This window comes from Vipera berus (assembly GCF_964194415.1).
Source record: "Vipera berus genome assembly, chromosome: 1".
In the NCBI taxonomy this organism is placed as follows: domain Eukaryota; kingdom Metazoa; phylum Chordata; class Lepidosauria; order Squamata; family Viperidae; genus Vipera; species Vipera berus.
In genome coordinates this window covers 102,191,283-102,217,022 of record NC_138202.1, presented here as the reverse complement: position 1 = coordinate 102,217,022, position 25,740 = coordinate 102,191,283, and the positions used below count along the sequence as shown (strand labels likewise).

Genomic DNA, 25,740 nt, shown 5'->3' with positions numbered 1-25,740 from the left:
TTCTGCAGCTTTAAATTATTTTGTCTGCTAGGCAATTTATTTATTTATTTATTTATTATAATCCGGCGGCGCGGGCCCGAGTACTGGAGAGAGCGCGCGCGTGCGCGCCGTTTCCAACCCATCCCAACTCAGCCGCTCCCTCCTCCTCCTCCTCCTCGTCTCCCTTCCAGCCGAGCTCGGCTTCTCCTTCTTCCCTCCGAAAGCTTCCCGCGCAAAGCGGCCTCCGCTTCGCAGCTTCGCTCGGCACCACAAGGCAGCAGGGGCTCGCGCGCCGCCCGCGACCCCTCCCCGAGCCACGCAGACGGCCGGGGCAGAGAGGTTGGGGAGAGGAGGAGGAGGGGGGGGGCAGCACCAGCGGGCGCGGCGATTGGCTGGCGAAGGGCGGCGGGTGAGAAGAGGGCCGGCCCAACTGGGCCGGTGCAGTGCCCTTTCCTCGCCGCTACTGGGGCAATGGCGTCCCTTCGGCCCCCGGGAGGACGCGCGGACTCGGATAGGCGGAGGCTCGGCTAAAGAAAGGGAACCGCGGCAAAGAACCGGGCTGAGGAGTAGCCGCCGCCGCCGCCGCCGCGTCTCTTCTCTCTCTCGCGCGCCCCGCCCCGCTCCTTCTTCTTTCTCCTCTGGCTTTCCCGCCGCTTCGCTCGCTCGCTCGCAAGTTGTCTCTCGGCCCCCGTTGCAGCTCGAAGGGGCAGCGGCCGGGAGGGTGCCTGCTCCCTCCTTGCCTGCCTCCGCCTAACCCTGCCGGAGAAGATGCCGCCGCCGCTGCCTCTGCCGCGGCTAATGTAGGGTGGCTCGGCTAACTCCTCCTCCCCATGTTCTTGCCGCCGTCTTCGGTGGCTCTGCTTCGCAGGCCGGGTAGAGGATGCTGCCCTGCTTGGTGCGGGGCCGCGACCAGGGGATCGGCGGCCGTTTCCTTTCTTGCTACTCCGGCTCCCGGGGCTCTCCGTGCCGCGGTTGTTAGCTCCTTCGCCGAGCGATGACTTCAAAGCATCAGGCGGACTGGATCCCTTACAGGTACTTCCCGAGGCGCCACTTTGGGCTACCTTCCCCACCCACCCCCCACTCCCTAGGCCGGGAAGGGTGCTTGTAGTAGGCAAGCGTGCCATCTTCGCCGAAGTTTGTATTTAATGCTGGAGAAAACACACACACACACACACACACACACACACACACACACACCCTAATTAAATGAAGCTGTAAGGAAAGTGCTTTTGACACTCTTTAGTTTAAAGGATTAAACAAACTTGCTTCTGGGAGGTGAGGAATAGGAGCACCAAGCTGAGGGATAACTTAAGAACAAGCCCTATAGGAAAGGAGGTTTCATGAATGAAAGTGGCAAAGAAATAAGAGGTAGTTTCATTTTGAGAAGATGTGGCCATTGCACTTTTGAAACTGTATCCTGTAAAAAACGCCAATAATAACACGCTCCAGATGTCTGGAACTATTTTTAATCTATTGTAAATCACAGTCCTTGGAAGGGCTGAAAATCTTTTGATTTTCGGAACTTGAGCTATGCAGCCAGTTCTATTATTGCTTTGGTAGGATTGCTACAGGGTAATTCTTTTGTAGATTTATTTCAGTGGGTCAGATCGTGATGGGGTATTCTCATATCCGGTTACTGTCCCAGTTTCTCTTCAGATAGTAATAGGAGTGAATATGTATCAGGCCAGTGTGCTATCTTATGTAGCTCTATTATTATTTGCATCCATTCTGTTTTCATACTTCTTCCCCTTATTTATCTGCAAAAGTTTATGACTTCTAAAATAATTTCCAAGATCATTGCAATACTCACAACACCTGTGAAATCTCCTTTTCTTTAATTAAATGTTACCTGCTACCCTCAGGAGCAGAGGGCTTTAGCAGGTCAATCTTGATGGTAATTCAAGATCCTTGATGGGTTAACAACTGCCTTGTATCTGAAATTCAGTTCTGTTCTTCAATGTCTTCTCAGAAACTAATGTCTAAACTTAAATTCTTTCTGGATAGGAAATTGATGAATAATTTGTCACAGATGATAAATACATAGATCCCTTGTCATAAACACAGATAAAAATGCATACAGCTTTCATGCAGTTACCTACAAAGAATTGTTTCAGTATGAAGTATTCCAAACAAAACTTGTGGTATAGACTCAAATTCCAGTTCAGCTATTGGCAGCTATTTTTCTTTGGAACTTATCTGAGGAATCTTGTTTTCCCGTGCTGAATATTTTTTCTCTTCTGTTACCTTCATTGGGTTAAGAGGATCAGAAACAATGATCCTATGAAATAAAATATAAATTTAGAGACACACACACAAAAAGGGGGGGGCTTTCCTTAGAGATAAGCAACTAAAATTCCTCCCTCCCCCCCACTTAGTCCCGTGTTTGTTGATTTGGGAATGGGTGAACAAGTATCTTTTTACATAGGATACCTCAATTCTTCCTCTCTCCACTGAATTGTTTGGCTTGGACTCCTATCATTCTATAATATTGGCAGTCAAGTACTTCTGCCACCATTCTTGCTGCCTTTGTGACGAGCAGGAATCACCATGGCAGCATCAGCTGCTATTGTCAGTAATTGGTTCCTTGGTTGCTATAAGCTACCAAAGCCTCAGCTAGTTCTCTTTCTGAGAAAGCATATATGCATGCCTCAAAAATAAGTGAAGAACAGTGCTTGACACTGAGGACTAAATCCCCTTGCTTATCATGCCTCCTGATCAGGCAGGAAAAAAACCCCCTAATAATCTGGCATAAACTAGTTTGATTGGGATCTGTAAGTTTACAAGAGGAAGTGGATTTCTGTTCATACCAGAAATTCAGTAGAAGTTTGGAGAATGTAAAACATTCATGACTTGATAGACATAGAATAACTTTATTAACTTAAGCAATATTACCCGTCCCAACTTTGCATCCATAATGCTAAGTATAGTATCATCACTATCCATGCTCATTGCTAAGAACCAAGTTGGGGGTATTTTTTCCCCTAAACTGGTGCTTTCTATAACTTGCTGAATGAGGGTGGTCAACATCTGGTTTGCAGGCTCTCTGGACTTTTCAGCCAGGTTTTACAGCCTTTGGAACGCAGCTAGATTGCACTGCTACATTTCTAAGCCAAAGGAGAACACTGAATTTTATTTCCTCTAATACATATATAATGGAACTTAAGTTTTTTTAAAAAATCATGTTTGCTAGTAAATTATATCTGCTCTAGACAGATATTTTTCTTCTGACAATATCTTGTTAATATTGCTGTAATATTTTCCTGTATTTTCTTTTATGGAGACATTTTTAATGTAGTTACTTGAGTAATAACTGTTCATTAGACACAAACTAAAAGTAGTCCCAATGGCATTTTGGAAAATTGGTCAAAATGCCACTATTAAATTATTAGACGGTATTAGCTGCTAGCCCTCATGCAAGAAGAACTTCACAATTATCAGCCTATGTTTAAACTTGTGTCAAGTTTCTGCTTTTTTTTTTAAAAGCCTGACTCAATGTTAGATGGTTATATGATGGAATGTGTGACTGTGTTCACATATTATACTTAACCAGGTCAGTTAAAAATTGAGTAGATTTGGTTCATTTTAACCTGCAGTTTGTGGTTGTTGCTGTTTTATGTTTTCTTGTTATGTGTGTGGTTGTTCTGTATAATTTTTAATATTCTTCCTTATTGTGAAAATAAGCTTGAATTAAAGAAAATATGAGCTAAATAAGTAATGGTGGAAAGTAAATATATTCTGTATTAGATTTGCATGGCTGGATAGTTCATTGTTAATTTTTTATAACTAATGGCTCTTTTGTAGAAGTACCTAGAGATGTAATTTTTACTTGTAACTGATTTTTCTTGCTGAGATGCATGTAACATTTTTAAAGGGTGAATCAAAATTAACACTTTTTTTCTCATGAGGCATTTAAAATAGCACATAGTTGTTTGCACAGAATCTTAGAGAGTGCATTTTTTTCAAATTTTATGAGTATGGTTATAGCCATTCTAGTCAGCGTTTTTATCTCCCATAGAGAAAGAATGCACTCTGTATGCAAAGTGGAGAAATCAAATCTCAGCATGGAGTGAAAATAAACTGCATACAATATTTTGGAAGCAAAGATTGCAGCATGCTGTATTTTTAAAAGAGAGAGGCAATTTCAGTTCTAAAACAGAAGGCTGAGGACATGGTCAGATGGCAAACGGTGCAAAAGAATTTCTGAAACCACAAGGTATTAACTGGTTGAGTTTAATAGAATTTCAGCCAGAAACTCTGTATACTGACAACACATTGAGTTGTCTGGAAAAAAAAGGTTTGCATAAATATCTCTGTTGACTGATGGTTTAACACTAACTACACTATGAGAATACTGTACTAAGAATACAGTAGCATTGAATATATTTTCCAGTAAATGTAGATCAGTTAGAAAACAGGAAAGATATTGAGGCCCCAAAAAGAGTACAGAGGAGGGCAACAAAGGTAATAAGGAGCCTGGAGGCTAAACCATAGGATGAACAGTTGAGAGAACTAGGTGTGTCTAATGAAGGGAAAGACTAGGGAGTGACATGATAGTAGTCTTCTAGCATTTAAGGAGCTGTCTTAGAGATGAGGGAGTCACTTATTCTCCAAAGCACCCGAGGGCAGGATCTTTAATGAGAGATCTAACTAAAACTAAGGGGAAATTCCCTGACAGTGAGAACAATTAATCAGTGGAACAGCTTGCCTCCAGAAGCTGAAGGTGGTCCATCACTGGAGGTTTTCAAGAAAAGACTGGATAACCATTTGTCTGGAATGGTATAAGGTCTGCAGGAGGTTGGACTAGAAGACCTCCAAGGTCCCTTCCAATCTTGGTATTCTGTGTTCTATGAACTCAAACCTATGTTTATCCTGAAGATTTGTAGAAAGATAGTATCAAGAGAGAAATAACTGCCTCAGCTCTCACTTTAGCAGTCAAATTTTACAGAGGGCTTTAGAATATGAATAAAAAAGGGAATACATTTTAATCATTTCCTGACTTCAAAGTATCCTTTTTCTGTTCCCTGTTTTGTGTGCTGGAAAAACCTAAATTATAGTTCTCAATCTCTTCCTTCTTTCCTTCCCTGAATATTATCCTGTGATAACTTTAAAACTAATGTATTGCATTCTGGATGATTAAGTAATTATGCTAAATATAATCTGAATCCATGAGAAATGTTTCGTTAATTAAGATTGATTAAAAGCAAAATTCTAAGGGATAGTTCAGTATATTAGGTTTTATAAGTGTTAAGATGAAATGGTGGGAATTTTTTTTTTAAAATCAAGTTTTGCAGAGCCAATATTAGAAGGGAGCTTTTCAACAGCACCCTCAATTTTCTCTCTGCTTCACAAGAAATGTCTTTACAGGAAGTTCAAAAGCTGTGTTTTTAGTTAAAAACAGAAATGTGGTCAATCAGAACGGATCATCTGCACTTGCCTTATTATGGCACCCTTAATAATATGTATTTATGTGTCTATCTGGGTATGATATTATGTATACATGTGTGTGTGTATTATACACACATGCATATGTGTGTGTGTATCAGCTCATTTAATCAGCTCCACCATCTGCATTAATTTATTTGTATTTACACGCATTTGTTTTCATACATCTCAGACATGCTTTGAATCCAAACAGTTATGCTGATAGTGCAAAATTTGTTCCAATAGACCACTAAAGGGAGAATTGTGTCTCTGGTTTCATGATGCATGGACAGATGAAATTTTATTTTTTCATATCTAAAATTGTTGTCAAACACAAAGAATCTGGACCACTGTGCTGTCCTGTTCACTCACTCATGCACAAACAGTGGTTTAGCGGGTTTATTAATATTCCCCAGCAATCCCAATTAAATGTCCCAATTAGGTCCAGCCAAAGGTAGACCAATGTTATTCCACAGCAATGGTCAGTGAGTCCACAAGGGACTTGAAAGTTTCCCAAACAAGATAAAACCACAAGGCAAAATTAAATCCACAATATATGAGGGTTCACAAGGCACAATCTAAGTCAAGGCACGGTGTCAATCCAAAGCAAGGTAGGGATCACAACAACCAGGAAATACACACATTGTTCCTAACATCATCTCCATCTGGCTAAATAGCCAGGTTCTGGTGCAGCTCATCAAGAGAGGTGAGGTTGCCTCTTCACAAGTAATCAGGCTGACTTCAGCTGTTCCTGCCTTTTCTCTGCCCTGTGTGTTCTTGGATCAGGTGCAGAAGGCAGTTCCTCTGTCTTGCTCATCACTGATAGTTTGTAGCTGCATTCTTTCTTCACCTGAAGCCTCAGGGCTGTCCTGCTGCAGCTGTGCTTCAGCCAAACCCCTCTCAGACAGTTGCATGGAGCCAATGACCAATTCCCCTCCTGAGGTGCCTGGAACTGGTTTATCCTCCTCTGAATAGACATCTGGAGAGGTATCTGGGGAAGTATCCTGGGGGGGCGGGGGTTAGTCATCACAGCCACATGTTAAGTAAAAATTACACTTTATTGTTCTTGCCTATGAACAAAAATCTAATCAATTAACAGCACTAAATTGGCACTATATTAACTGAATTCAAGAAGGGCTGGACTTGGATTGTTTGTGGGAATGTAATAACTCCAGGATGATTCCTTTCTTGATTCCACCCCCAGGCTGTCTCTCCTCCTCCTACAATTGTTTACACATTACAACATGGAATGTTAGGCATACAGAAATTCTGTGTGTGTTTGGGAGGGGTGTCTGCTAGAAATATAAGTTTATATGTCTGTGTGTGCTGGGCATTAAGAAAATTATCCACTGAACTGTTTAATAAGATGAACCTAGTTATAGCTACCGATGGTAGTACATATAATAGCATACACACAATATACAGTATATTATTCAAACCTTACTGAGAAGTGGAAGAAAGGAGGACAAAATATACATCTCTGTTCTTCATTGTTTAAATTACTCATTATAGCTCTGCTAATTTTACAGAATATTCTGTAGAAGAGCATGTCATGAAGTGGGTTGAGCCACAGTGTGATATCTAATACTGTACACCATTTTGGCATATTTGAAATGTTAGTAGGTATTGTTGCAGATAATCTTCTATAGAACAATATTGTTCAAAATATTTTTTTAGTTATCCTATACGTTGAAATGGTGTTTACAATTACACATTTATGTTGTGACTATCCTACTTATACAGTTGCAAGAAAAAGTATGTGAACCCTTTGGGATTACGTGGTTTTTTGCATGAATTGGCCATAAAATGCGCTCTAAACGTCATGTAAGTCACAACAATAGAAAAACACAGTCTGCTTAAAATAATACTACACAAACATTAGCTGTTGTCATGTTTTAATTGAACATAAGATGGAAACATTCCCAGTGCAGGGTGGAAAAAGTATGTGAACCTTTGGACTTAATAACTGGTTGACCCTCCTTTGGTAGCAATAACCTCAACCAAACGTTTCCTGTAGTTGCAGATCAGACCTGCACAACGATCTGGAGTAATTTTGGACCTCTCCTCTTCACAAAACTGTTTCAGTGTAGCAATATTCTTGGGATGTCTGGTGTGAATTGCTCTCTTAAGGTCATGCCACAGCAGGGGGGCAGAGATCGACCCTGAGACCTCTCATTTGTGGAGTTCCTCAGGGATCGGTTCTCTCGCCTCTCCTGTTCAACATCTATATGAAGCCGCTGGGTGAGATCATTCGTGGTTTTGGAGTTGGGTATCACCAATATGCTGATGATACCCAACTTTTTATTTCTACCCCAAACCACCCCAGCGATGCCCTCGACGTGATGTCCCGTTGCCTGGAGGCGGTCCGGGTCTGGATGGGGAGGAACAGGCTTCGACTCAACCCTGACAAGACTGAGTGGCTGTTCGTGCCGGCATCCCGGGAAATTCCGATTATCCCATCATTGGCCATGGGGGGTGAGCTATTACCCCCCGTAGATAGGGCCCGCAACTTGGGGGTCCTTCTAGATTCACAGCTCTTCTTGGAAGAGCATATTGGAGCTGTGACTAGGGGGGCCTTTGCCCAGGTTCGCCTGGTGCGCCAGTTGCGGCCCTATCTAGACCGGGATGCCTTGCGCACAGTCACTCATGCGCTCATGACCTCTTGTCTAGACTACTGTAATGCTCTCTACATGGGGCTGCCCTTGAGGTCCACCCGGAGACTCCAGCTGGTGCAGAATGCAGCCGCGCGAGTCGTCTTGGGAGTTTCCCGATACTCCCATGTTACACCTCTGCTCCGCGAGCTGCATTGGCTACCGGTTGCTCTCCGGGTGAGGTTCAAGGTGTTAGTTATGACGTACAAAGCCCTTCATGGCATGGGTCCGGATTACCTACGGCAACACCTGCGACCGGCGTCAACGTCCCTCCGTCCAGTGCGCTCCCACAGAGAGGGCCTCCTCAGGGTGCCGCCGATCAAAGAATGCCGATTGGTGACCCCCAGGGGGAGAGCGTTCTCTGTGGGCGCGCCAGACCTTTGGAACAGCTTACCGGTTGAGCTCCGGACGGCCCCCGACCTTCGCTCCTTCCGGCGCGATCTTAAAACATTCTTTTTCGAACAAGCTGGCCTGGTCTGACGGGATGGGGTTGGGTTTTTAAAATTAGTTTTTAACTTAATATGTATTGATTTTATGGGCATGATGTTTAATTGGTTTTTAATGGTTTTTTAATTTTTGTATCTGATTTTTATTGTGTATTGCCCTGTTCACCGCCCTGAGTCCTTCGGGAGAAGGGCGGTATAGAAATCAAATTATTAAATTAAATTAAATTAAATTTCAATCGGGTTGAGGTCAGGACTCTGACTGGGCCACTCCAGAAGGCGTATTCTGTTCTGTTGAAGCCATTGTTTTGTTGAATTACTTGTATGCTTTGGGTCATTGTCCTGTTGCATCACCCATCCTCTGCTGAGCTTCAGTTGGTGGACAGATGGTCGTACGTTTTCCTGCAAAATGTCCTGATAAACTCTGGAATTCATTTTCCCATCAATGACAACAATCCGTCCAGGCCCTGAGGCAGCAAAGCAGCCCCAAACCATGATGCTCCCTCCGCCATGTTTTACAGTATATTTTGCCAGTAGTGCTGTGGAACATCCAGGTGCTCTTTTGCAAACTTCAAACGTGAACAGATGAAACCAAAATTGAGTTGTTTGGGAAAAACACACAACACTATGGGTGGAGAAAAAATGGCACAGCACACCAACATCAAAACCTCATCCCCAGTTATTAAGTCCAAAGGTTCACATACTTTTTCCACCCTGCACTGGGAATGTTTCCATCTTATGTTCAATTAAAACATGACAACAGCTAATGTTTGTGTAGTATTATTTTAAGCAGACTGTGTTTTTCTATTGTTGTGACTTACATGACGTTTAGAGCGCATTTTATGGCCAATTCATGCAAAAAACCACGTAATCCCAAAGGGTTCACATACTTTTTCTTGCAACTGTACTTTATCCAATTGTCCATGTAGCTGATCAGATCATTGGGCTTCTTATAGCAATAAAACATCAATCAATATGTAACGAGAAATAGGATGAAATAAACAATGGTGTAAAATCTGTAAGGAACAGGAACAACAGTATGTTACAATACTCAGCAAATTTAAAATTTGGTGGATAACAGTGCAGAGAGCCAGAAAAATGAGTGTTTTGCTAGGAAGAATGCAATGACTTGTAGAGCAGATAGAGCTGGGTGTAGCAGAAGCCCTATCCTTTCCCTCTATCTATTCATTAATAGTATTTGTGTATTCTCTGGAATGAGTCTTTGTTTGTATTGATTCAGTTTAATAATTATATTCATTTGTGCAGTCATAATGAGCTTGACTCCAATGGATTCATGAATATGTCCAGGCAGATTTCTGAGAAGAGGTTTGCTATTGCCTTATTCCAGATTCTCTGCCCAACCTAGTCATCAGCTCATGTTCTCCCATCTAACTATTAACCAATCCCACTACACTTCACTTTTAGAGTTCATTCCATTGTTATAGCTTTAATGCCTTCTCCCAGAATTGTTACCCAGCTGTATTATATATCAGTTTAAATTTCCATTAATTATCATTTAGGTAAACATCTCTTACATCTAACAAAAATGTAATTGTCATTAAGTAAACACCGATGGAGAAAATGAAATTTTCTAGCCTGACACAATATGATAGCATTCTTATTGTGCTAATTGTATTTTTTTTAAAAAAAAGTTTTCATGCTGTCAAAATTTCCTCATGCTTTACTGAGTGCATAGGATTATATTACCTGTATATTACAAATAAGTAATTAGTAATGTAAGGACAGGTGACTAAAGAAAATCTGAATGTAGCATGCTGACATCCATTCCTGATCTAATCTCTAGTTGACATTTTTCTTTGCCACCTATTAATGAGGGAAAGTCCCAACTGATTATGTTCAGTGTGATGGATGGATTTGCTTGGGCATGAAGAAGAAAAAAATATAAAAGCACCTAAGCACTTCTCATAAATATGCACAAATCTTCCAAGTGAATTTTAGCACTGATACCAGAACTAAGAATCATAAGGTTTACATTGATCATATGGAAAACATATCCATTAGATTTACTCATAAGATCCCTACTTTGCAGTTTAATCTCCCATGAACTCATTTTCATTCCATGCCTGATCCTGGGCCTCACTCCCTTCCCAACTGCAATGGTACCTTAACTGTTTTGTGAAAGTGAAGGTTTTTTTTAAAATTAAGGGTTTTATTTTATTGTGAAAGGAATGATGTAGCAGCAGTGTTGTCTATACTGGAGATTTAAGTCTGACTTCTCTGCTCATTTTCTTAAACTATTGTGAAGTGTGGATTTTTTTTTAAAAAAAAATCCCTTTGTATATGAAGTGGACTTAGCATCTGGCTTGTGAATAGCAAACAGTGCTACATATTCTGCTCACCTAACCTGCTCTCAGAGCATCCATATCTACTCCCTTGGTGTTTCAGCATCTTCTTCCCATATAAAGAGAGTGGGATGATTTCCTGTTCCCCTACAATCCCTTTTCCTCTTGGGTATCTTTAAAATATGTCCCAGAAAATCATCCAACCTCTTAGAATAGACTTTTAATATAGTAAACTAATTAATAAAGTTAAATAGCATCAACATGTATGAAAATAGAATTAATGGAATAACTTCCAACTTAATAATCATAGTTATACTAATTAGAGAAAGAAGGGAAAAAAATCAGTCTGTAGACCTGCAGAAGGGCACAGGGTGGCCACAAAAAGGAATGGCAAGTCCATTTTCAGAATTAGAAATTTCCTCATCTAATTCTGAATTCTCCCCTAAAGATTGAATTTACTTTGAAGAAAGCTGCCTCGTTGATGAGGTCATGCACCATCAACTTAAAAAATTAGTGATACTTTCTCCAACTGAGTGGTACAGATTCATAATGATATATATATATACTTCTCCCAAGGAGGTTTATCTTGTCATGAACCTTCTGTAAATCCTCTGTCAGTCTTTGTCTTCTTTCTATAACTTATTGCTGCAGAAATTTCTTCCTTTCCAAATGAAGGAAACTGAGAAATATATTTATGTATTAGGTATACTGCACATTCTGTTTTATCCTCAGATGTTCAAGACGGCATACATCAACAGCCAGTATTTTCCACACAACAATCCTATGAGATAGTTTGGTATAAGTGCTCTTCTGAACTGCAGCCATTAACTGCTTATCTGTCCTGTGTAAACTAGCAAAAAATGCTATTTTTAACTATTTAATCTATTTAATTGTGTCCGACTCTTGGTAACTTTATAGGCAAGTGCTGTCCATGCTACCCTGTCAAGCACAGCTTCTTTTAATTGTATGTTCAACTTTGTATCAGATTTGATATTATCAAGCCAGTGTGTTCTTTGCTTGCCCCTTCTTCCTTTGTCCACTAACCATTCCTAGCCTCATTGCCTTTTCCCATGAATCTGCATGCATAACATGGCCAAAGTAAAGGAGATGTAGTCTTATAATTTTAGTTTCTAGTAATGTGTCTGGTTTTATACAATTTTAACACCTCTCTATGGTTACTCTGGCTGTCCATGGTATACATCAGGGGTAGACAACCTTAAACACTCAAAGAGCCACTTGGACCCGTTTCCCAGAGGAAAAAAAACACGGAGCCCCAAAACTCGTGTGTGCGCATGCGAGGGGGGGGGCGAGCTTGATTGAAGCATTTAATTAAAAAGAAATAGAGGCTGCTGTGCATTTCTCTCTCTCTCCCTCTCTCTCACTCCCTCTCTCTCTCTCTCTCTGATCATCTGCTCACCTGGCAAGCTGGCTTCACGCTGTTCTCGGACAAGCTGACACACATTCTTATTGGGCTGGCTCTCCTGCCCTGCTTTCTGCTGTTTCCTACTTCCTGTGGAGACGCAGCAAAGGCAGGAGCCCCAGCCAATAAGCTTGTCAGCTTCTCACAGAACAGCATGACTCCACTCTCTTTTTTACACACATATGCGCGCGTGCAGAGAGAGAGAGAGAGAGAGGGAGAGAGAGAGAGAGAAGGGAAGCGCAAGTGCCTCTCTGTCTCTCTCTGCAAATGGTGGAGGATGACTGGGAGCTACAAGAGAAGGCTGAAAGACCCGCATGCGGCTCCAGAGCTGCGAGTTGCCGACCCATGGTATACACAGTAATTTACACTAGCACCACAGTTCAAAGGTGTCAATTCCTAAGTTCATCAGTCATTCTTGGTGTCCAACTCACACCCAACATCATGTTGAGTTATTGCCATAAAATGTTCACGGCTTAACGTTTCCTCCCAGTGAACCAGACTCACCAAGAATAGCGCAAGGAGATCACTTTTTGAGGAGCTGAAGAAGAGAGTGGCATCTCTTTGTTACGAAAGATGGCCGAGGTTTAGAAGATTGGTACATTAAAAAGTTCTAAATTGTGGGGAAGAATTATTAAACTGTATGCACCCTACCTGGAAGGAACACTTTATTTTCAAGGACCTCTTCTAGAGAGTTAACTGATGGAGACTAATGGCTAGTATGGCTGGAATTGCTGGCAGATATAATGGGAGGAAGAAATTACCTTGAGGGAGAGAAGGAAGAGCCTGTATCAAGACAAGGGTCAGACTGAAAAAAAAATGGAGTTCATGTTGAAATGTAACTAGAGAAAAATGTCTCAGACAATCACCCTCCTTAATTCTCACAATGACCTATAGTTTTCATGAATAAAGGGAAGGAGGGAGAAGCACAATCAGATTGTATTGATTTATTGATTATATACCATGAAGTAGTTTTTGAGTCTTAGCAGCCACATCAATAGATTTTCTCCATGTATTCTATCCCTAGCTTGGTCTCTCAGGTCTTCCGACAGTGCACTGATTACCATTGTAACTGCTTGCTGCTGGTCATCCTGTTCTCTTTTCTTCCATTTTTTTCTCAGCATTATATCCTTTACCAGAAAATTAGGTCTTTGGATAATGTGTCTGAAGTAGGATAATCTCAATTTGATCCTTTGTCCCTTGAGTAAGAAGTCTAGATTGATTTGTCCAGTGATCCATTAGTTCGGGTTTTTTGGCTTTCTACGGTATTCTCAAGAGTCTTCTCCAACACCAGAGTTCAAAGGCATCAATACTCATTCTGTCCTGCTTCTTCAATGTCCAGCTTTTGTTTACATAGAATGTCACAGAATACCGTGGCATGCACAATTCTGATATTTGTATAGGCGTATCATGGCATTTGAATACCTTTTCCAAGATCTTCTGTCACTATGATCTTACAAGAGTGGTATTGACCTGCATGACTTTGGTTTCCTACTGTGATCTATTTTGAAAGGCTATCATCAGGTCAATGTTGAAGGAATATCTTTGATTTGGCCTGTCTGTATCTGATCCCCTGTCTACTTTCGCCTTTCGTGCTGAGTACCCACTTCTGGAATTTCGCTCTGAAATTGAGCTGGTTAATTATCCTTACCTGTTTGTTGGACTGCTAGCCTCTTGGATTGGCTTTCACCTAATTACTTTCAGCCTGGAGTTGTCAACCGTTCTTGATCCATTTGTGATCTTGCCTGAAGGCATAGGTATCCACTAATTAAAAAAAGAAAACCTAGGACAAAATCTTGAAATAACTAACAGGTTTATTAATGAAAACTTGTATAATATTTTATAATAAAATTACAATAGCTTATCGTTTTGATTTATTCTGTGTAGCATCCTGAAATCTATTTGAAAAATGGAAATTGAATGTTAAAATAACAATGAATAAAACAATAAAATCAGCCCCAATACCTGAGATCTTTGTATGTGCTTCATGGAACATCTATGCCACTATTTCACCCTAATGCAGGGGTAGGCAACCTTGGCTCATTCATTCATTCATTCATTCATTCATTCATTCATTCATTCATTCATTTATTATTGGGACTTATATGCCGCCCTATCTCCCGAAGGACTCAGGGCGGCTAACAACAATAAAATACAACAATACAAAAGTTAAAAAGAATTAAATTAACAGCCCCAATAGAATAAATTAAAATTGGAGTAAAAAATTAAAAAACATTTTAAAATCCCTGTCGTTAGTCCAGGTCAGCCTGATGGAAAAGAAGTGTTTTAAGGCCGCGGCGAAAGGACCGGAGATCCGGGGCCATCCGGAGCTCAAGGGGAAGTTGGTTCCTTAGGGCTGGCGCTCCCACAGAGAAGGCCCTCCCCCTGGGGGTCGCCAGCCGACATTGTCTAGCCGATGGTACCCTGAGGAGGCCCTCTCTGTGTGAGCGTACTGGGCGATGGGAGATCGTTCCCGGCAGCAGATGGTCTTGCAAATATCCCGGGCCTAAGCTGACTCAGGAATTCTGAGAGTTGAAGTCCATGAGTCATAAAAGAGCCGAGGTTGCCTACCCCTGCCCTAATGCATGTAGTGCTTGAATAACAGTATGCCTTTTTTTAAAAAAGACATCCACAGTAGGTGGTTTTCTTGATTCCAATCAGAATAAATAGCTGAAGATTCAAGCTGCTTTTTGCAGAGGTGGAACCTTCAAGGGGAAGACTAGCCTAATTTGATATGCATGAATATGACTTTCCATTATGCCTGACTTGTCATGGTAAACACCAGCATGTTATTCACAGAGAACTCTGGGAATATGTACTGATGTGTAGTCATTTGTAAAGCACACACAAGGAAATAAGTTTTGTATTTCAGTTACAAACAGCAGGAAAATTTTACTTTGGCTACATAAAAACAGTACCAACTGGGGAAATACACCATGTTTAGAAATAGCTACTCATAGTTCTAGGAATACATGACTATAACTTGTGGTATTATAAATAATCTCTATATGTCTTCTCTACAGTCTATTAAAAATGCAGGCACATTGTTATTTCAGTAAACGTTAAGTGAACAAATATCCTTTTCTCCCTGTAAAATTCCTGCTTGGTGTTCAGGCACATTTTCTGAAGGAATAAAGGGTTAAGACATGATTAGGCAGATAGTCTGTTTACATACTGTGAAGGATGAGGCTTCTCCATCTCTGCATTATAGATTAATATTACTTAGTAGGTCTGTCATTTTCTTTATTACTTCTTGGCAGTTTTCAATAGTAGGCTTAGAAATATGACCCAAGATCTGATCATAACATGTTTCTGCAGCAGTAAATATTATTCAATCAATGTTCTTAATATCAGTGGAAATGAGTTTAGCAGCTGAAGATTGGATATTTTCTCCAATGTAACAGAAATAATTCAGGCTTTTATATTCCTTGATGAAATAAAACAATATTTTGCAGAAATCAGTTGTTTATAGCTTCTGTCCTGTATATGAAAGTACGGTTCACTGAATTTAAGGAGGTTTACTGCTAAGTAGACATATAGCATTGTACTATAAGTCCCATAGTTTTCCCAAAGATCTGTTGGTTTCTCTGGACTGTAAACTTTAAAGCCTTTAGATGTTTATCTTAAACTATTGCCCTCACAAAAACTTTTTAACGCAGTTGACATTGGGAAGCAACTGTACAATGAATTCATTCTTTTTTTTTATTGAAAAGTTTTACAATACATTTTATCTTTAACAATCCCTCCCCCCCTCCCTCCACCCAACCCTTCCTAACCCTCCCTAACCCTCCCCCCCTTCCCCCCTCCCCCCTCCCCGACTTCCCAGAGCTAAATACAAGGTATAAAAGTAGAAACAATCATAAACAACCATATGTTAACAACAATAAACTATTAAGTCTATCGCACTCTAGCTCATATGAAATGACTACAAGCAATACTAATATCACATAAAAAAAAACTTATACAAATGCTAAATGAAACTTTTTGGTCCCATATTTGTTCTGGATATAATCAATCCACTTTTTCCACTCCATAATATAACGTTGTTGCGAATGGTCTTTCAAATAAGCCAAAATCTTTGCCATTTCCGCCAGGTCAGAAACTTTTAGAGTCCATTCTTCTATAGTCGGCAGTGCCTCCTTCTTCCAATATTGACCTACTAAAAGTCTTGCTGCCGTAATTAAGTTCAAAATCAACTTGGTGTCCACAACAGTAGTATCTGTAATTATGCCCAATAAGAACAATTGCGGACAAAACTTTATCCTTTGCTTAAATATCTTCTGCATATTCCACCAGATTTTAATCCAAAAAGCTTTAACCTTTTTACAGGTCCACCATATATGAAAATACGTTGCGTCTTCGCTACCACATCTCCAACATTTAGGTTGATAGTTCGGATACATACTTGCAAGCTTTTTAGGATCTAAATGCCACCTATAAAACATTTTGTAAAAGTTCTCTCTTAAGTTTTGAGCTTGTGTAAATTTTACGTTCCTCACCCAAATCTTTTCCCAAGTGTCCATTGTGATAACTTCTTGAATATTCTGAGCCCACTTTATCATACAATCTTTAACAAGTTCTGTTTGTGAGTCAATTTCTATCAATGCAAGATATATCCGTTTGATATGTGATTAATCTCTTCATTTTGTTCTTGTGTAAGAACCGGGATGTTAGCATTCCTCAAATATACATCAATATCTGCTTCATTAATCTTATCTTTAGCATATAATTTAGAATAAAAGTCCAGAAAGGCTTCCTTGATAAGATCCTGTTGATACACAACCTAACCCTTAAGTTCTATTTTATCTATGTTAGAAGCCCTTTGCTTCTTCCTTAACCTGTAAGCTAACCATCTGCCTGGTTTATTGGCATTGCAAAAAGTATTGTGCCTAGCAAACCGTAAATTAGTTGCCACCTGATCAGCCATCAACTTATCAAATTGTCCTCTTAACAGATTAATAACCTCTTTGATCTTCACATCCGATGGATTCCGAATTAGGGCCTTTTCTTTTTCTCTAATTTCATTCTCCAATTCCTTCCTCCTAAATTCCAAGTTACGTCTGTATTTGTTATTCATATATATTAACACCCCTCTCATATAAGCTTTACTAGCATCCCAGACCATATCCATAGAAGTGCCCTTATTCATGTTAATTTCAAAAAAGTCCTTCATCTGTTTTTTACATTCTTCCACATTTCTCTGATTTCTAAACAAGTTCTCATTTAAGCGCCAAGAGCGCCTATCTCTATTATTCTTGTCAATCTCTAACCAAACTGGACTATAGTCAGACATAGTTCTTAGACAAATCTTTATCTTTTTAATCCTGGAAAAAAAATCATTAGTCAATAATATAAAATCAATCCTGGAAAGATTGATGTCTATCAGAAAAAAAGTATAATCCTTTTCTTGTAGATGTATTTCTCTCCAAATGTCTCGCGCAAGATGTCTGCCCTCATTGCTGTAAACTTCTCTTCCATCTTCTCTTCCAGCTTTTCCATCTTCTCCTCCAGCTTTTCCATCTTTCCATCTATAATATCTGCTATTTGTTGTGAGTGCTTTTCCAAAGCATCCTGTAAATCTTTAACCTTCAGTGCCGGAGCAGGTGCAGGAGGCAATAAGGCTTGCAGCGAGGACTGTTGCACCGGGGAAGCCCCCGCACTCCGGAGAACTTTAGAAGTTTTAGCCGCCATCTTCCCCCACTTTCACTTGCTACGCACTTTCACTTTTAAAGTCCATAAAATCCATTGAACTAGAGAACAAAAATCCACTTCACCTTGACCTCCTGTATCGCTCTGCCTGCCTCTTCACACTCCAAAGTCCATCCTTCTGGCAGGGGTGGTTGCTAACGCTTAGTTCTGCTCCCAAAAGCACGGAGCAGAAACGCTGCGCAGCCCGGAGCAAACCCAGGCTTTGGGGGGGCTCGATCCTTCAGCCGCCCGAACTAGAAGCTCAGGCGGCCCCAGAGAGCTCAACCCCTACCTGGGGCCTCACCCCCTCCTCTTCTCCCGAGGAGGGGGCTTCCGAACCGCTGAAACAGCTGATCGGCGCTGTTTTCAGCACTTCTACGAAGCCGCGGAGCGGACAGCCCGGAGATGGCTGTCTTCAGCGTCGCATCACCACCGGAAGTCCTACAATGAATTCATTCTTAACTATTTTAATGAACTTGTGCTTTGCAATAACTGCCACCCTTAGTACAATTTTCATAATCACTGTTGGAACGTGGAAATTATCACCTGGGATTCCTTGAGTTATTTTAAGTACTTGGTTATTAGGTTTTTTTGTAACACTGCTGTAATTGCTTTAAAGGTAAAGGTAAAGGTTCCCCCGCACATGAGTGCTAGTCGTTTCCGACTCTAGGGGCCGGTGCTCATCTCTGTTTCAAAGTCGAAGAGCCAGCGTTTGTCCGAGGACGTCTCCGTGGTCATGTGGCCGGCATGAGTAGATGCCAAAGACGCACGGAACGCTGTTACCTTCGCACCAGAGTGGTCCCTATTTTTCTACTTGCATTTTTACGTGCTTTCAAACTGCTAGGTTGGCAGAAGCTGGGATGAGTAACAGGCGCTCACTCTGTTACGCGGCACTCGGGATTCGACCTGCCAAACTGCCGACCTTCTGATCGACAAGCTCAGTGTCCTAACCTAGTGAGCCACCGCGTTCCTTAATTGCTTTAGGCATATTCAAATTAGTTGCACTATCTATTTTTATACTATACATTGATATTTGTAATTTTATCTGTACTTGGAGTTGGCACACATTGTTGACGATCCTCCCTGCTGCTTTGGGAACAAAGTTGTAAAGTTAAGCCTAATGATTAAGAAATTGGATATAGATTGATGGGATTCATGTTCAGGTCCTTACTTGGTCAAAGAGCTCCCTAAATTATTTTGGGTCAGTCAGCCTCTCCGAGCCCAAGCTACCTCACATTGTTATTGCTGAAAAGATAAAGGGAATGCCCTTTCATTTAGTAGTGGGACCCAGAAGTACACCTCTTGTGTTGCAGCTTATCTTGTATTCAGTAGGTCACACACTGCTAAGATACTTGTATTTTTATTCAAAGGTATGTATTTTAAAAATGCCATGCTATTGTGGTATAATGCGTTTTTGTTGTAGATTGAATGGGACTGTCAAAACAGAATATCTGAAACATATTGGGGGAATCTAACACAAACCTCTTTCTGCAGTTCAATTTTTTTAAAAAAAAACTTGGTTAAACAATTCTTCTTTAGCCATTACATTGAATTTGCAAAGGCATGACATTTTAGTTTCTTAGAAAATGTATAAATCTGTATTTATAAAAAATACCACTTTATCTCTGTAGCGCTTGGCAAAGGCATCAGCCTGATCTCTTTCATTGTAGGATTTAATTCAGACTGCGGTCCATTTTCCTCCTGCTGCTTGACTCTTCTTGGGGAAAATGGTCTCAGCAGCACCTGTGACTTTCTGTATAAATGAAACTCCTATTATGAAAAGAGATCAGAATGCAGTATTGCAGGCTAATTCTATTGACTGCCGACTGCCAGCAGTTCGACAGTTCAATTCGCACTGGCTTCAAGGTTGACTTAGCCTTCCATCCTTCCGAGGTCGTTAAAATGACCCAGATTGTTGGGGGCAAAATTCTGATTCTGTAAGCTGCTGAGAGAGGGCTGTAAAGCACAGTGAAGCGGTATGTAAGTCTTATTGCTATTGCTATTGTTATCAAAGCTAATGGAACTGAAGTGGTGCAGAATGTCCCCAAGTTCTGTCTTGTTACCCTTCCTAATTAGGCACTTTGCATAAGGGATTATAACATTAGGTACAGATGTGGCTTCCAAGGAATGCATGTTGAAGAAAGTTATGACAGCTCAAAGTGGAAGAATAGCTTTGGAAATGTTGCAGGAACTCTTCCTGATCAAAGAGCATACCAAACATTGTAGTCAGTTAACCATATTTGTACATCACTTAACCAAACCTTCATGGTAATTTCATCACACATTTTGACATATAACAAGGAGACATTCATCACTATCATCATCATTTTGCTTTTATTCTGAAAAAACCCCTTTTCTAACATATTTCATCACCACCGTATATAATTGAGGCATTAAAAAAATTAAGTCACTGTTCATGGTTCAGAAACACATAGCATTTTGTTGTTGCTGCTGTTGTTGCTGTTGTTGTTTTTTTGGCTATGTTACATAATTTCAATTATTAGTGTTTTTGAGCATCTCCGGGGAGGTTTTATTCTGTCTGAATAAGCACAGCAATTTTGATCATTTCCCCCCAAATAGACGGATTCTTAGAAACTTAATTTCTGCCCTGAAATTAGGATAAAAATGACTAGCTGAAACAAGCATTTTCTTGTCTGCAGGAGGAGCCTGTAGAATTTGACAATAAATCTCTGAATCAGTTTTGAAAAGCACCTTAAGTATTGGGATTACAATAAATATATATATATTATATATAAAATCTGCTTACTCCAACTCAGCAGCATAGCAAACTTAGTTAAAATGTATGTGGATGTTCATTGTAATATCGTATACTAATATCAAATACCAAAAAAAAATGTCCCTTGAAACTGGGTTCTAAAAGTAGACTTAAAAGAAAGGTAAATAAAATCCAAAACTGTATCAGTTAAGAAATTTATTGTAGCATATATCTAGTTCTTAGACTATTTCCATTCAGCTCTGATAGGTTAATACATTTCAGATTAGCCAGCATACTTGTTCAGCCTTTGTGTTTTCAGTGGAAAAAACAAATGATGGTCTGAAAACCCCTTGCTAGTTTTCTTTTAGAAAATATATATAATTTGAGACGTGCAGCAGTTGTGCAATAGCCATTTATGTTGTCATTCTCTGCTTTCTATGAACCACGAAAGGCTTTGGGCTCTGAAATAGAAGCACAATCATGGCAATTCAATAGATGACAAGTTTTCACTCCTCCTCCCATCTAATGCCAAACATTTCTGCTTTGGGTCCAAATGCTACAGAATTTCTTCAGTCTACAAGCAGGAACCCAGTGCATTTCAAATGAAACTTTCTGTTTCTAATGTTATATTACTTGAAATGGTGCTTATGGCCAAATGTGCAGTTCCTGACTTGCAGAGCTATTGGAGATGCAACATATTTTTCTGTTCATAATTGTATTTCCTGAGAAGCTTGGCAAAGATTAGATGGGTACAAAGATTAAGATTCGCCCTGTATTTTCTATTTATAAATTAGATGTTTGCTTTGTTTTATTTTTTTTATTTATTTAGAATTTTGGTTTTTTAATGGCTTCTCATTGAATTGTCTGAGTGTTACTTTTAAATTTTCTGTGTTTACACTTTTTTGAGCTAAACTCCAACTCCTGTGAAATTGTCAAATAATTTTAGGGCTGCATTTGTGTGCAAAAAAGGAAAAAAAAGAATAAGAGAGAGACTTATAAAGAGATAAAAGGAAACAGCTTGGGGTGGGTGAGTGACTTCCCCTTTCTAGTTTTCTTCAAGTATCAGATTCCCCGGAAATCAAGTTTACTAAGAACATTTGGGAAAAAAATGTAATCTCAAATCGATCATTGTAGCATTTATCTTTATTATGGTAGAGTGCTGTAATGATAGCTTTGCATGGGTAATGCGGTAGTATAATACCTGCATTGAAATGGTTAATTCAGTTGAATGGGGCAAAAAAGAGATAAATCTGCATTATTCTTTCATTACCTTTTAGATAACTCTGTCACTTCTTGAACTTTGTTCATTTACCAGGAGATTGAGGATTTAGATCCCTGTTGTTGTTGTTTTTTTAATCCATTGTGTTTTGCATTATTTTAAAGGATATTTGCAAGTGATATTTGGGGGGACTGCCCAAATTATTAAATATTTTTCAGCCTTTGCTATCCTGCACCATCATGGTTTGAGACCAGCATGGATGCAGAACCCATATAGCATTATTCTCCAAAAGGCAAGGAAGGGCTAGTTTGGAAGGAACATCCTGTCCCCCTCCCACTCCAAAGATAACCTGTCATGATATCATTTCATCTTTTTTTCTTCTTATTGGATTTTCTCTGGTAAAACAAAATTGAAGGAATTGGTGGGAAAAGCAGAAGAGTTCTAAATAAGAGATGAGAACATTTGAACCTTCCCAAGCTATCTTCCCTTATGTAAAAATTCAATGAATATCTACCGTATTATGAGTCGGGAGGGTTAGTAATTCAAACCTTATTGGCAGACACCTTATTCCAAAAATTCCAGTGAGAAAAAATTGAGACATCAATCAGGGTGAATCTCTTGACACACCTTTGTCTTTCTGACTACTAGAGAGTTTTCAGCTGCTCTCCCATACTTCTACCACAGCCTCTCCCTTCAACTCAGCTCTAGAGAAAATAGAAAGGAAGGGGCTTTGAATCTTTTTTGGCCCAACCCCAGAAATGTAGAATTTAACAAACCTTGTGCCAGATATAAAGGTTGTAGCTGTACAACAGTGAGGTCTTGCTCATGGCGAAGGCTTTAATGAGGAATTCCTGTTTAAAATGTATAGATATAAAAGGGGTATATTGGAAAAGGAGGAACACAAGAAAACAAGGAGAGCCAACAATTGCACACACAGAATTCCAGCTAAAATCTGTACAGTCTGTCTAGATCAGGGCTTTTCAACCTTTTCACAGATTGTACAACTTTTAGGACATGACAATATTTGAGTAACACCAGTGCTTACCAAGGTGTCAAAAACTTGATGACTAAAAAAAGGGGGGGCGGGGATTTTGGGTTTTACTGATTAGATTCATTTGTTGTTATAGAAGTGGCTAGTTTATAATTAGGGACGCGGTGGCTCAGTGGGTTAGGACGCTGAGCTTGTCAATCAGAAGGTCGGCAGTTTGGCGGGTCGAATCCCGAGTGCCGCGTAGCAGAGTGAGCGCCTGTTACTCGTCCCAGCTTCTGCCAACCTAGCAGTTCGAAAGCACGTAAAAATGCAAGTAGAAAAATAGGGACCACTACGGTGGGAAGGTAACAGCGTTCCGTGCGCCTTTGGCGTCTAGTCATGCCGGCCACATGACCACGGAGACGTCCTCGGACAAGCGCTGGCTCTTCGGCTTTGAAACGGAGATGAGCACCGACCCCTAGAGTCGGAAACGACTAGCACGCGTGTGCGGGGGAACCTTTACCTTTACCTAGTTTATAATATTATGGGAAGATAAAAAGTTGAGGTACAATGTTAATACTTGCTTCTACTGCAACAGAGGAAGTATGTTCTTTTTCCTTTCTCCCCTTCACTTTTTCCCCCTTTTTCCTCCCCACTGTGTCCTACCATTTGCTTCTGTATTTTTTGTATTTTATTCTATAATCTAATAAAATATTACAAACTGTAGAAAAAGAGAAAAAAGTACCACTTTTAATTTCTTCGGTGGCTGTTCTTTTGCTGAATCACTTTCCCTTTGCACTGACAAATGTATGATGAATTTATCCATGTTTATTAATATGCACCACTACCAGCTAGTTCAGGGCTCTTCAAACTTGGCACTTTTAAGACTTGTGGACTTCAACTACCAGAATTCCTCAGCCCTCAAGGCTGGTTGAGGAATTCTGGAAGTTGATGTCCACAGGTCTTAAAGTTGCTAAGTTTGTAGACTCCTGAGCTAGTTGGTTGGCCCTTCTTCCTCTCTCCCTTCTGAGCTCTTCCACAGTGTAGTAAGAATGCACCCCCTCAATCCCTTCCCTGTACCCTTAAAGACATAGGAATCAAATGCAAAGCAAGAAACACAAACTCTGTTTTTTCTCTCTTTAAGCTGCCTCAGGCATGTCACGTGTCACAATGTTGCAATCACAGACTGAAAGGCTCCAGCGAGGCAATTGTGTAAAGCTTTAGCTTTAAATTAAGCCTGTTTACCTTCAAAGAGAACTTTCTAAAAGCCATAGACAGACTCAGTTAAAGGGGGTAAAACTAATTACATTTGTTTAAACGGATTAAACCTTTCCTGTTGTCTTTTTTCCCTTCCCCCACCCAAACCACTTCTTTTATAGCCTCTCCCTACCCCTCCTTTTTTTTTCTTCCTCTCCCTCAGGCTTGGCTCGCTTAGGCTCATTCTCCTCCCCTGCTACACTTGGCTAGCAGTCGTGTACCACCTGCCAAGTGTCAAAGTACTACAGGTGGTACGCGTACCACCGGTTGAAAAGCCCTGGTCTAGATAATCTAGTAGTCTTAGTGTCAGCAAAGGTTGAAAGTCCATTGCAAAGGATAATTAGAAGTAATCTGATTTTCCTGCTTGGATGTTGTCAGATACGCCTTCCTTATCCTGCTCTTTTTCTCCTTGAATAGCACCCTATTTTACACAATACAGAAGATAAGTGAAAACTTGATTCTTTGGGGAAAGTAATCATGAAAACCCCTCCGTTTGATAGATGTAGCTAGTAAAACAGAAAATTATCCAGTGGCTGAAGCTATCTTTGTAACAAAGGAGTGGAAAAATGATAAAAGTGCTGAATGATTTTCACCAGTTATATCAAAAGGGACCAGCTTTAGCAGAAAAGATGAATTGCCATCTGTTCAGGTTTCTTGGAGTGTTTTGGGTGACACAATTATGCCATACACAAAGTAAATATTTGTCACATGAGACCAAGGGGATTTGCACAGTAAATAAAGAAGTAAAAATCACCTGGGAGAACTGCAAGAGAAAGTTTTTCTAAATTTGCATTGTGCTTTGTATCAGTTCTGGGAAGGATAGGATAAACTGTTGGAATTAGTGGATTGTTAAATATTAATTTTCATTCCTATATCTATTGTTCACAGTGAAGGATTTTTGCCAGAAGTCTTGGTAAAGTAGTAAACTGTCATGACTTTGTTTGAGCTTCTAATATTGATACTCACGCTTCAAAATAATTTGTTGTCTAAAGTGTTGATTTCTGTGTAGATAAAGAGCTGTTCTCCAGAACCTGGTATGGCTTTGAATACGTACTGTAGTGTGAAGTGCTCTATTTCAAACTTCCAGCTGTGCCTGAAATTTACAGTGGAGTGGAAAAGGATTTGAAAATATCAACCTGAAGTGGACACACTCTCTGCATTGTACTTGTCACCTAAGGGCCATTTATCTGTGTTTGTTGGGTGTTTCTGAAAAGAACTTTTATGCACTTTCGCAAACACATATCCTATTCATTTCTGGCAGTAAAGTTCTATTAAAGTCAAATGTTAAAAATATGGAATAAAGCAAAAGTTACAATTGTAAGCTGTATCCAGTTTTGATAAATATTTTAGTTTTAAATAAATTATGTTCCAGTACTTCAAAGAATCTTACCTATGCACAAAGGACATGCAAACATGTACAAGTTTCCTTGTACATGTAGCATATTTCTGATATAAATCTGAATTTTCTTCTGTTAGAAGTACTTTATACTACTAGCAATATAGTCAAGTAATCTATGGTATAAACCAAACCTTACCGTTTTTCAGAGGGTAGATTCCAATGAGGGGAAGTATGGATTAGTTTTCCAAGTTTACAGCATGGTGCACATATGCTATGGTCAGCTTAGGCTCAGTCAGTCAACAAAACTACAAAACCTAGAACTGCTTGGAACTGAAGG

The 25,740-nt window shown here is 40.1% G+C and overlaps 1 protein-coding gene across 1 annotated transcript in view; it reads left to right on the top strand.

The window, feature by feature from the left end:
- Positions 1 to 973: 973 nt before the first annotated feature.
- TUB (TUB bipartite transcription factor) overlaps positions 974 to 25,740 on the top strand; it is a gene marked incomplete at both ends in the record, with an annotated part of 67,691 nt that continues 42,924 nt past the window's right edge. The window contains one exon of the mRNA XM_081313809.1: positions 974 to 1,011. Coding sequence (XP_081169935.1) covers positions 974 to 1,011 — 38 coding nt within the window. The remainder of the gene's footprint in view (positions 1,012 to 25,740) is intronic.